General features: G+C 43.7%; 1 protein-coding gene across 2 annotated transcripts in view; it reads left to right on the forward strand.

The window, feature by feature from the left end:
* Nucleotides 1-13136, forward strand: part of BAZ1B (bromodomain adjacent to zinc finger domain 1B) — a 75788-nt gene that overhangs the window by 19504 nt on the left and 43148 nt on the right. For both annotated transcript variants that reach the window (XM_040338328.1, XM_040338330.1), the window contains exons 3-6: nt 2999-3143; nt 5129-5324; nt 6333-6454; nt 12201-12398. In XM_040338328.1, the coding sequence (XP_040194262.1) occupies nt 2999-3143; nt 5129-5324; nt 6333-6454; nt 12201-12398 (661 nt within the window). The remainder of the gene's footprint in view (nt 1-2998; nt 3144-5128; nt 5325-6332; nt 6455-12200; nt 12399-13136) is intronic.

Raw genomic sequence — 13136 nt, forward strand, 5'->3', positions numbered from 1 at the left:
TAAAGCAGTTGGGTTTAGGGCCGTTTTTTCAGACGCAAAATTTTGGGTTCAGACGCTAAACGCGGTACCGGCGTTTTGCCGCGATTTCGTTTATAGGCGTTTTTAAAGGTGACCTATCTTTTTACATTAGAAATCTCAAATAATGGCAAATTATGAAAAAACATAAAAAAAATGTAATTGCTTGCATTGTGGACAATCCACAACTTGTGGCAGGTGATGTGGCCATTGGACAATCCACATCTTGTGGCAGGTGACATGGCCAGGTGACGTGGCAAATGGATAATCCACAACTTGTGGTAGGTGACGTGGCCAGGTGATGTGGCAGGTGACGTGGCCAGTAGATAATCCACAACTTGTGGCAGGTGACATGGCAAGTGTACAATCCACTACTTGTGGTAGGTGATGTGAACAATCCACAACTTGTGGCAGGTGATGTGGCCAGGTGACATGGCCTGGTGATGTGGCAAGTGGACAATCCACAACTTGTGGCAAGTAACGTGCCAGGTGAACAATCCAACTTGTGGCAGGTGATGTGAACAGGTGACGTGGCCAGGTGATGTGGGAAGTGGACAATCCGCAACTTGTGGCAGGTGATGTGGCCAGGTAACATGGCAAGTAGACAATCTACAACTTGTGGCAGGTGTCGTGGTCAGGTGACGTGGCCAGTGGACAATCCACAACTTGTGGTAGGTGACGTGGACAGGCGATTTGGCAAGTGGACAATCCACAACTTGTGGCAGGTAACGTGGCCATGTGACGTGGCAGTGGACAATTCACAACTTGAGGCAGGTGATGTGGCAAGTGACACGCTAAATACACGTACACTGCTGCTCTCTCAGCTGCTACTCACTCTGGTCTCACAAAATGGCTGAAATGGTTAAATAATACTGTTTTTTGAGCTTAGGGCGGGTCTTATGTTTCTTAACCAAACGCTTATAAACGCAAACGCGGTAAAACGCTGCAAAATTCGCAGCAAAAACGGGCATTTTAAACGCGGGTTTTTGCGTTTGAAAACGTGTGTTTAGATGAGTTTGCATCTGCATCTCGTGTGCATGGGGGCCTAAGGATTCACTAGTGATTAGTAAATGATACAATCATGTACGGTAAAAGATTTTGCATTGGAGAAATTGGTCAATCTCAATACTGTGCAGTAGAAGAGTATATCTTGAGGGCCATCACCCTCACTATACTCGAAACCCCATCCTATGTACCCGTATCAACAGGATAATGGTGAATTGAAGATCTTTAAAAAGCTGATAAAACAGATGAAGGGCAACACACTTTTATATGTAAATGAGAATGTAACGGTGTTATCCCAATTTGGCTGCAGATTTGGAACTATACTCTAAATTAAGCCTTTAATGATCTTTAGCTTATTTTAATAAGTTATTTGATAACTCCCCCAGTAAATGAGAAAAGAAAAAGGGGGTTCCCCTGGGTGGACTTTTAAGGCACTAATAATATTTCAAAATATACAGGATATTGAGAGTAAAAGTTTTATTCACAATTGTACATATTCATCAAAAAGTGTTTAAATATTAAATTAAAATACAGAATTCCAAAGATTGTCACCATATAGGTAAATACAAGAACCTTCTTTACACCCGACGCGTTTCAGAATAACCTTCAGGGGTGTGTAGAGAAGGACAATTGGTTCATGTATTATAAAGGATGGTGAATATTTCATTGGATACGTTTTAAAAGAATTGAAAATATACAGCACGCTGGGTTCAAGCAATGGGGTTGCCAGTCAAAAAAGGTATCGGATGTACAATTAATGCAAGTTTTGGATGTTCATCCCGTTAGGGAGAAATTATTCCAAAGATCAAGATGCCGGTGGATCAGCCAGAAGGGATATACTGGGACTGGATTGGAGGTCCCTGATTATGAGATCCGCAGCAAACCTAATGTCCGCTGTCAAAGAGTACACTGAATTGACAGGAGAAACATCACGGCTTGCTAACCCAGCATTCTTTGCTCGCCCTTTTGGCTGCTGGGAGAGATGACGTATAGCTACATGATCTCGCCCAGCAGAGCTGACCTGCCGCCGCATAACTGCGTCGGCTGGTCGGCAAGCATTTAAAGATCTCAATTTGAATTAGTGTCGAACTACTTGGATACCTCTGCCATTTACATTAGAGGTCTGGTAGTTTCTCCACAATGGGTGTGTATGCATGCATCCTTTAAAAAAAAGAAAGTGCTTGAGCCACAAATGCCTGTCCTTTATGTGATTGTGCAGATGACTACCTTTCGTAAGGGGCTTGATGCATTTATTTGATCCTTCTCAGTAAATAAAATTGATCACCTACAGACCCTACATGGGGCCTTTCTGCCTTTTCTCCTCTCGGAATAGGATGAGCACCTTTTTGGGGGTTTAAACACACAATGTTGGCCCCGTCAGTTTAATAAATGTGTTTCACTGCATCTGCTAGTTAAAGCCCAACTCCAGCCCAAATGTTTTGTTGCAATTTATCTCTCCCTTGGCAAGATTTCTAAATATTTCATTGCCCGAATGGTGTTTGAAATCCTCCCTCCCAATATAAACTACATAAAAAAAAAAAAAAATTATCGGAACCTTTCACTAGTCCAAAACAGCTAGGTTTACATTGATGCTGCTCTACAAGCTGCATATTATGTGCCCATGCATTTGCATTGGGCTGCCATGCCACCTGTAATGCAAGGTAGAGGTCCCTGCAGCATTTTTAGAAATCGCAGCCTGCACTGGAAACAAAGTGCAGTGTGGTTCCCAGTGTGAGTTTGATTTTGTGTGTGTGTGTGTGTGTGTGTGTGTGTGTGTGTGTGTGTGTGTGTGTGTGTGTGTGTGCCTTTTTAGGATTAATGGCACCTGCACGTATACTGCACATTTTTCTGTGCAGGCGGCTGTAGGAACCACCCACATAGATGTGAACCTAGAACAGTATTTTTTTTGTTTGACCTTTTTTTAAAGTGTTTTAAATTCTGCTCATCTTGTTTATGGTGTAAATTTTCTTTGTAAAAGGCTGAAAGAAGAGTTTCCCATGTGGTATGAGAAGCCGGTCCTGGAGTCGGTTCATCATAACACTCTGTCTTTGGACAAGCTGGTTGACCAGTCCTGGATGGAGATAATGACAAAATACGCCGTTGATGAAGAGTGTGACGTTGAGGTATGTGACCTGCATGCACCACTAAATTGTATAAAGCCTTACAGCTACATGCAAGATGTTTTAATGGTAGTTGAGAGAGGAAAAAATTGAGCGCCTTGAATTTTTCCGTAGTGTCATGTTAGAGCATGTGTTTTATTGGTTTTATGTGATGGACCAACAGAAAGTAACACAATTGTGACGTGGAAGGAAAAATATCCTATCTTCCGTTCATGGACGGACACAGCAGCAATTGACCTTAGGGTATTATCCTCCCATTTAGGAGACTAGGCAGAAAAAACGGCATGTTAAGTATTGAACACTCCACACAGTACAGTACCTCCCAGGGGGCGGTTCCCCCGGGTACATCCCCCACACTCTGCTCTGCAGCCCCAGTTTTTTTTCTGCCTAGCAAGGAGAATGAAATGTCTCCTCTGGGCCTATGTGCTCTGAGGCTTTTTTTTGCAATTTTCTTGCTTTTTTTTTCTTTTTCTTTTTCCCCTGCATTTTTGGATCCTGAGATCTACAATCAACTACCGACTGGGTGACAGGCTGGATCCTCGATCCTTTTAGTCCCCCCCAAGTTCGGCCATCGAGCGTGTGTCGGTTTTTAGATACGCGCTGGGACGTCCACGACATGCCCCGTTGCTCCAGGGGTGGCCGGTGAGCTATATGCTCCAGGGCACACATATGACCGGGCTCCATGTCACAGTGTGCCGTGTGCTCCAGCCATGATGTAACTGCGCGGACGTTTGGTTCTGTCCGGGATGCCTCCAGCCGGTGATCACAGGATGGATAAGTAGCAGTCCCCTTGCTTTGGCAGGGTGGTGCGGCTGGTGCATTCCTGGGGAGGTCGATCTGGGGTCCGCCCTGCTTTCCTCTCTCCCTCCCCGCATTCTGGGTGGTCGGCCGTGAGGTGGGGGGTCCGCCTGGGGGGCTCCATCCTGTTGCTTGGGGCTGTGTCTGCTATCGGGGGGTGCTGTTTGGCTGCTGTGTGCGGGGGGGCCTGCCCGGGGGTCCCGGGTGTTTTTACTGTATGTGTGTCACTGTTTTTACTGTGCGATCGCGGCCACCATTTTGGCCTTTATTAGAGTTCGGCCATTTTCTTGTAGCCCACATGCTCTTTTTGCATGTCGGCGGCCATTTTGAAAGGGGTTTTTGCCTCTAGTGGCTAAAATGTCGCGAACGGCTCCAGCACACTTCCTGAGGGACAGCACGGAGCAGTGCTCTGGGGCAGACAGCAGCATACAGGCCTGGTCAGGTGGTGAGTCCTCTGTTCTCTGCTGCGGCCTGGAGGGGGGCCTGTGGGTCTTGCCTTGCACTCCAAGGGTGGCAAAATGGTGGGTCAACATGGCGTCCGAACCGAATGCTTCTCCCCCAGACATGCCAGAGTTAACCCTTAGTGCCCCTGTACCTGCGGCCTTTGTGGATGCTATGACGGCAGTCCTAGAGGAGTTTGTTGCCAGGATTGGAGCATAAAAATGTAAAATGATAAAGATTTTTTTTTTTTCTGAAATAACAAACATGCTATCTTATCAGTGCTTGCAATGGCCCCGAACCTAATTTTTCTGGGGTTCCCTGCCAGCGCCCTCAGTTACCCTTTCATGTCTGCCAACATGGCAAGCTGCTTGCTATGGGGGCAGATGTGCAAGCCTGATCCAGAGCAGGGCTAGGTGCACCTATTTACACAGTGCGGCTCGCCTCCGCCTCCTTGCTCCCTCCTTACTAAATTTGACTGACAGCAGCAGGAGCCAATGGCCCCCAACTTCTGTCGGTCCATGTGTGAATAGGGAGACAGAAGAAGACTGCACCTGGACACTGCACGTGTTTGTTTTTTTTCTCTATAGTGCAGGGACTAACTTTTATTATAGCATATAAAATTACAACATGTCATATTTAATGATATAAAAAATTACCTTTCCTTTTCAGACTCCAGAATTGTAACTTTGTGTAAAAGTCAATGAGATATGGAAACCTGGAGGTGTTCTGTAATTGAATTTCTATTTCAGGTTGGCCCGGAGAAATACTTGCGTGGTAAAATAGTCAAAATTCATCCTCTTGAACAAGATGAGACTGGAGCAGAAAAGAAGTCTGGGTCTTGTGATTCTCCATCCAGTGACAAGGAAAACGCCAGCCAAGTGGTAGAAGATGAACAGATGAAGGAAGAGACTACCCGCCTAGACAGCTTAAGTGCTCTAAGAGAAAGTAAGGATCCCCTTTTTTTTGCAATGTTCTATATCTATACAATGTGTACAGTAATACTTTACTGTTTGCATTCTAGGTATAAGCCATAGTTTCACCCTACTAAACATTTAACAAGACAAATATTGACTTTTAGATGGAGGCTTTCAATAAAGGATAACTGTATATGTCTACATCTGTTGCTCAACCATGAATGTGGTACCACATTTTCTCCAAACCTGTATCAGTTGGATTGGCATGTGTATAGACTGGTGTAAGACACAGGATCAGCTTGTCAGGCTCTAGCAAAATGGTTGCGGTCTAGACGCAGAACCTCTATTGCATGAATATGAGTAAAGGATGGCTTCAACTTATATTTTTCACCTGTAGAGGGCTCCTCATACGCTTCACCTCTTTCAGGGCCTAATCATAGAGGCCGCTCTATGATCCGTTATTTTAATTGCAGTTAAATGTTATCTCGCAGCAAATGCGCCACAGGGACCACTTTTATTTTGTAGACTATCGCCCACAGAACAAGAGGATACTGGGGTTATGTCGGCTAGCTGCTTACATGACTGTATTTAGCATTAAATTAATGATGTAAATGTACTGTGGGCGGTTGTCAAGTTGTTGGCCTAAACAAAAGTGGTTAAAGTAGAATTGTGTTCATAGAATCTGTGGTATTGCCCTTGCAGAGCCAGTATTTGAATGCAGATCATCGCAAAACTGTTTAGTCTCCTTCCTTGCAGTCCCCACCGCCACTGTTTAGCTGCTGGGATCAAAGGACGTGTGTGTGTGTTGAGTCACCAGAGTTGTAGCTTACACAGGGCTATGGATGGCGCTGTTTGATTCCTGCTGTTGAACAGGGGAGTAAGCATATGATGGTTGGCAGGGGGGGGGGGGGGTTTAAAGCGGATCTGTTGCTTTTTGAGTTGAATGAGGGTTGCACAGATTTGCTTTAATGTTCATGTTTTAGTATTGAATTGGAATAATCCAGAAAATTGACGCCTATATAAACTACATGTCTCTTAGGTGACAGAGCACGACGTTCACCCCGTAAACTACCTGCCAGTTTAAAAAAAGAAGAGAAAAAATGGGCTCCACCTAAATTTCTAGCACACAAATATGATGTTAAATTGCTAAATGAAGACAAGGTGAGACAGATGTTACCATTGCTTTCACTAAGTTTTTTTTTTTTTTGTTTTTTTTTTTGTTTTTGTTTCAGTAGCTTATGCTTTGAAAATGTTTGATAGTTTCCAAGATTGCACACCTTTTATGGATTTAATGATGGCCTTCAGGGGGGATTGTGTGTAGGGGTGTGTTGTCTGTGTTTTTTTTTTTTTTTGTGTGGAGAATGGATGTATCCCCTCTACTGAATGGGGATTTTTTTTTTTTTTTTGTACTTTCAGAATTCTTAAACTCGCTGTATTAGTAGTCATGGTGGAATCTTATGCAGCTTCCAAATTAGTTACCCACAGCCAAAGCTTCGGGCAACATACACAGACACTGCTGGGGAAGACGCAGGTCCAGCCTGCAAAGTCACTTTTGGTGCTGGATCCTGCGTTGTCTACTAGGCATGTATCGGGTTAGCCAGGGCTCGACAAAATCTAGGTGCCCGGTCGCAATTGTGACCCCGCGCCGCCAGTAATTGAGGCCGAGGCTTTGTGGGCTAGAAGGCTGCAAAGCCACGGCCTCAATTACCGGCCGTCGCGGCCCCGCCGCCACAGGATTCTGTCTCCGTGCGCCCTCCACGTGACCGCGACGGCCGGTAATTTAGGCCGCGGCTTTGCAGCCTTGTGAAGGCCCAAGCTTCCTTCTGTGACCTGGTGCCATCTGGTGGTGGCTGTTGGCATTACAAGTAAAACAGCAGTTCTAATGTGTGTGTGTGTGTGTGTGTTTTTTTTTTTTTTTCTGTTTTCACTGCCATCTCCTTTCCTCTAATTATAACCCCCAAACATAATAATTTTTTTTTAATATATATATATATATATATATATATATATATATATATATATATATATATATATATATATATAAATATTTTTTATATTGTGAAAGATGTTACGCCGAGTAAATTGATACCCAACATGTCACGCTTCAAAATTGCGTCCGCTCGTGGAATGCCAAAAAACTTTTACCCTTTAAAATCTCCATAGGCGACGTTTAAAAAAATTCTACAAGTTGCATGTTTTCAGTTAGAGGAGGTCTAGAGCTAGAATTATTGCTCTCGCTCTAACGATCGCAGCGATACCTCACATGTGTGGTTTGAATACCGTTTACATATGCGGGCGCTACTCACGTATGTGTTCGCTTCTGCGCGTAAGCTTGGCGGGACGGGGCGCGTTTTCTGGCTCCTAGATTCCAAGCAAATTTGTCAAACCCTGGGGTTAGCTGAAGGGTGCTATATATTTACTTTAATGTAACCCAGTCTCTGAAGACTCCCCTGCTGTGGGGCTATGCCTGTCCCCAGTAGACCAACCAGGGGTATTAAGGCTTAATCTCTACACTCTCCTGCATAGAACTAATCTACAAGGTTTTAATTAGTGCCCTGTGTGACTGCCCTGGTGGTATCTTCTCTTCTCCCCCCCCCCCCCCAATCATTGTGTAACCTTACTAAGGGTTGGCCCAGGCTGGTGTTGGGGTCATACCCCTGTCCTCCCTCTTGCCTGATTTGTGACATTTGGTAGTATGATTGCTCAAGGGTTAATTGCCACCACTTTAACACCTCCACAAACATCTTTGGGCAACTTCAGCAAACTGCGTATGAGACGTTATTTTGGGACTTGGCATGTTCAGATCCACATGTGTCCATGCCAGCTGCTTTTGTCTCACCCTGGGCAACTCTGATGTGAAGAAAGATCCAAAAGCGACAATCAGTGGAGATGGGAATATCTGCAGCGTATTTGTGTCTGGGGACTTGGAGAAACCTGCTGGTTTTAACTCGCTTCTTGCCTCCTAGAGTATTCTCTGCAGAGGACCCACCCACTCTTCATGGCAGAGCACAGGTGGAAGTTGTCAGGGGGGGGGGGGGGGGGTTCTACCACCATGCTGGCAGAGTGGCACTGACCCTCACTGGGGTTTCAACTGCTGAGTTTGCCAAATTGTCAACCCCTGATTCTGTACCTTCGGGTGTATCCATTGCCCCATCAGTAGTGCTGCACTCCTTGTACTTTAGCAGGGAGAGTTTTTCAGCTTCTGCCTGCCCTCATAGGACTGATTTTGAATCCTGTTTGATTCGTTGCCTGCAAGGATTGTACTACTCTCTAGAGTTGGTTTCTGACACTAAAGAACAAAGTCAAGTTAAGGGTCCAAAAAACTTGGTCTCAATGATGATGCCTATAAGGATACATGTGATTTTCAACTTATGAAAACTTTTAGTTTTCAAAGTCACAAAAATACAAATAAGACAATGCCCTTTACACCCAACAAGTATTAAAATTGGACAATGTTTTCTCGTGGCTACAAAAATTGTTAGGATTTCACTAATCCCTTTGTCATTGAGCCCAAATGGATCTTAACATCAATCGGCCCCAGTGAGGTTGCGAGACCACCTCTCCATATACCTCATCTATATTAAAGTGGCAGATATATATTGAAACATAGAGATCCACTCTTATTAATTAGTAATCCCCAACAGTAATGAGAGTCCAGCTTGTCCAAATAAACTGGATCAATGCTGCAAGAGGGTAATTATCACTTTAGTTTAAAAATGGTGCACCAAGTAGTATTGCGTAGCAGGAGGTCAATGGGGGGGGGGGGGGGGGGGGACTTTTTGCATAAGACAAATTTGTAGCTTATGAATTGCAGGGAACTTGGCAGGGCTAAGCAGTAAGGCCCTTTTCACACTGAGTTTTTCAGGTGGTTTAGCGCTAAAAATGGCGCCCAAATACCGCCTGAAACTGTGAGGCGATACGCTGGCGTGAGAGAAAAAAATCTCCTGCAAGCAGCATCTTTTGGAGCGGTGAGAGGATTGGTGTGTACCGCTCCTTCCCATTGAAAACACTGGGACACCGCAGTAATACGCCTCTGCAGAGGCCCATTGCGGGCGGCATTAAACCTTTTTAAGCCGCTAGCGGGGGTTAATACTGCACCGCTAGTGACCGAATTCCGTGGCAATTCCAACGGTATAGCGCCGCCGCTATACCACCACCGCACGTCCTGCCCCAGTGTGAAAGGGGCCTAACAGTGAGGCAATAGCCAGCAGATGTGACAACTCTTGTATTGCAAGATGCCAAGAGTTTGATTGTCTTGGCTCAGAGTTGCTCCTTGACATAAATTGCAAAACAGACATTGAAACAAAATGCAGCTTCTAGGTATTGCACATGCTGTATCCCAGGATAAGAAAGCTCACAGATGTACAGGGAGGGCAATGGCAGCACTAGTAGCGGTTCACACACAAGCACATAGCAGTGAGCAAGCGGAGAAGACGGGCTGTCACTTGGGCAGGGAAAATGAGCTTTATGGCATGAAGCAGATGGGCTTAATATCTCCATATGTCAACACCTCTGTCCACATAAAGTGATTGCCACACTGACTTCTCAGGTGGCTTATGGCCCCGCTATAGCAGCTATCGCCTCACTGTGGTATGTTAAGCTGCGAGGACAACACTTATTGAGTAAGCTGGCAGATTCTTTTGCAAAAAAATGTTGTAATGGTTTCTAATGCACCTATGCAGGGGTCTTTTATCTGGAAGGGGATAGTGGGGCTGGCAAGAAAATGAAGGGGGTTAAAGAGATCATTCTGCCATTTTATTACATAAAATCTGTAACCCTAATTCAGTAGTAGTCGATTCAGTTGACTCCAATGTATTCACAATTCCAAAACACTGTAGAGGTGTCCCATTTTGGCCTTCAAGTTCATCAATAAATAATCTGGAAATTCTGCATACAATTCTCCAGGTCGGTCATCGCTTCAATGCGATTTCCTTGCTTCTCTGAACATCAGATGCTTATATTGCCTGTCACCTTTTTTTTTTTTTTTTTTTTTTTTTTCCCTCTGCATCAACTTTTTTTTGTGCATTTTTTGCCCTAGGTCATCAACCTTTTTGAATTTGTAGCGCTTTTCTTTAGCCTCTCCAGCTGTGGCTTGCATCAGTCACCAGGGCAGGACCAGAAGTCAAGCAGCTCAGTGAAGTGGCACCTGATTTTTTGGGGGACAGAATGTCACATTCTGGCCTTGTCAGCTGTACTTATTCCAGGTTTGGAAAATTGACAGATGGACTTTCTCAGGCTCCAGCAACTGAACATGGGATTGTGATCGCTACACCTGAAGGTGTTCCAGGACATTGGTCCAATGGATACTGGAGCACTTCCTGGTGGATCAGTCTTTTGGTTTAGGATCTCTTCTGAATAAGGAGTTTTCCCTTTTTTACCTCGGGACATCGATCTTCTGTCCCGCTCAGAAACGCACTCGAGAGGTGGCGATTCATTCTTTGAATATTTGAGCTGCTATAATCTAGCTTTCTTGAGACCATCTGCTTGCATATCTGTGCTCCTGGAAGGATTTTGCAGGCTGCTACCCATGCCTCGTGTACCAAATTTCAAACTGGGACACTGTAAAATCGACATAAACAGAATGTAATGATTTCTAAATCCAGATTTTATTCACACTATACATAGAAAAACCAATCAAATTTTTTAAACTGAGAAAATGTATCATTTTTAAGAAAAGGTAATTTTTTTAAGTGGCTTTGTTTTATGTGAATTTTAGTGTCTTCACTTTGGGGCTGTACTAGATCATTGCTTTCTGGACCTTTTTATCAAGCTTTGCAGGTTTGTAAGGCTGTCACCAGGTCTTCGGTTCACACTTTTTTTTTTTTTTTTTTTTTTACTAAGCTTTACCAGGTGGATGTTCAGGCCTTGCTGCTTTTGTTCACAAAGGTCATTGCACTGCTATTTGATTGGAGTACTGAACCTCCTGATTTAAAAACAAAAAAGCTCTATTAAAAAAAAACTGACGTAAAAAGCAGTGAGAAACACCATTACAAAGTAAAGGTTGATTTCCATAAAGAAAACCTAGAATCATTCCAAATCGGTAATTTCCTGTAAAGAGCGAGCTAGTGAGAGAGCATGGCATATAATTATATATACAGATTTCAGTAGCACAATAGCATGCAGAGACAACGGTAGTACTGATTGGCGTATGATGGTGCAATGTATTTACCATTTTTGTAACTTTAATTTCAGTCTATGCATGTAGAGCTTTGTTCTAGCCATCTTTCCCAAGTCTTATGATACTTAGCCGGGCACCTTTGACTGTATGTATGATTTTCTTATATGGCGGCATAAGCTTAAAGTGGTTGTAAACCCTTACAACTCACTTTTTGCTACAGGTAAGCCTATGACTTTTAGCTGTAGCTGCCCTGGATATCGCCTAAACCTGAACGGTTTAGGAGATATGCCCTGTATTTGCATGTGCCAATATAATTGCACTGAAGCAATGGCATGTATGTGCTGTTGCTCTCAGTGAGTGTGCTGTTACCGGGGGATCGTACGTGGGAGTGATGTCGTCATGGCTCCAGCCAATCACAGCTGCGAAAGCGATACTCAGTTACTCCAGGACGACATGTCACCGGCCGGTGCTGTGTGCGGGCACCTGATCCCAGGTGAGTATTGCATAATAAGCTAGTATGCCTTTTTGTCTTGCAGGTCTTTGTTTGTTTTTTCTTTCTGCACATGATTGGGTGTTCAGAGAGAACAGAAATTGGCTTTTCACTTGACTGGATAATTCATGTGTATATTCACTCAATTTTGAGCAAAGATTTACCACTTTCGTAAACCTGACTGTGAAAGACCTTATTCTTGTCCTTCGACAAACTTCAGTTCTGTCAAACTGTTCTCATATAAAAGTGCTTAAAATTGCTAACCTACTTTTCTTTTCCTCCTTTTTTAATATATTCAGGTCATCAGCATGGTTCCTGTGGAAAGTCTGTATCGCTCAGAGCGCCCTCCCAATAAAGAGATACTTCGTTACTTTATTCGTCATAATTCTTTGCGGATAGGCACAGGGGAGAATGCACCATGGGTTGTTGAGGATGATTTGGTTAAGAAGTACTCCTTGCCCAGCAAGTTCAGTGACTTTTTACTGGATCCACATAAAGTAAGTTTTAATGACGTTTACTCTGGTTCAGAAGAGCAGCTCTACACTTTATTTTGGGTTAGGGTAGATGTGGTGTGCATACAGTATGTATGAATGACCTATGTGTAGTTAGTAAAACGGACTGAAATTAATTACTGGTCATTAAAAAATAGATGTACACCCTCCCCTCTTCTTCCTCTTCTTTTTTTTTTTTTTTTTTTTTTTTTTTTTTTTCGATTGAATCCTCTGAGAATCTGAATTTAGTGGTGGTTTGAATTTATTTGCACCACCACCTTCTGATCATAAACCAGGCTAATTTACATTCACTCTTCGGTGTCCGTTTTATGAAGCAGTGAAGAGCGGTGATCCCAAGGATCACCAGTGATCACAGCCCATAAACAGTTTATGAAACAGTGATAATCAGGGGGGAGAAGTGTTTGAATTTGTTCTCCCTCCGATTATCTCTTCACACAGTGAAGTCTCATAGACTGACACAGAAACGGCCAGTTTATGAAGCTGTGATCTGAGCTCTTCACTGGTGATCTGTGTCAGAATTCACACTCCCCGATTCACCATCTCGGAGCTGGTGAAGCGGGGAGTGAAGAGGAAATCCCAGGGGTTCTGAGGAGAAAGGAGGAAGATTTTTAACTTCCTTCTACCTCGTTCAGACCCCCCAACACTGTAACCATGTCCCCCTGTAATTTATATATATATATATATATATATATATATATATATATATATATATATATATATATA

Source organism: Rana temporaria, chromosome 2 (assembly GCF_905171775.1).
Source record: "Rana temporaria chromosome 2, aRanTem1.1, whole genome shotgun sequence".
NCBI classification, from domain to species: Eukaryota; Metazoa; Chordata; class Amphibia; order Anura; family Ranidae; genus Rana; species Rana temporaria.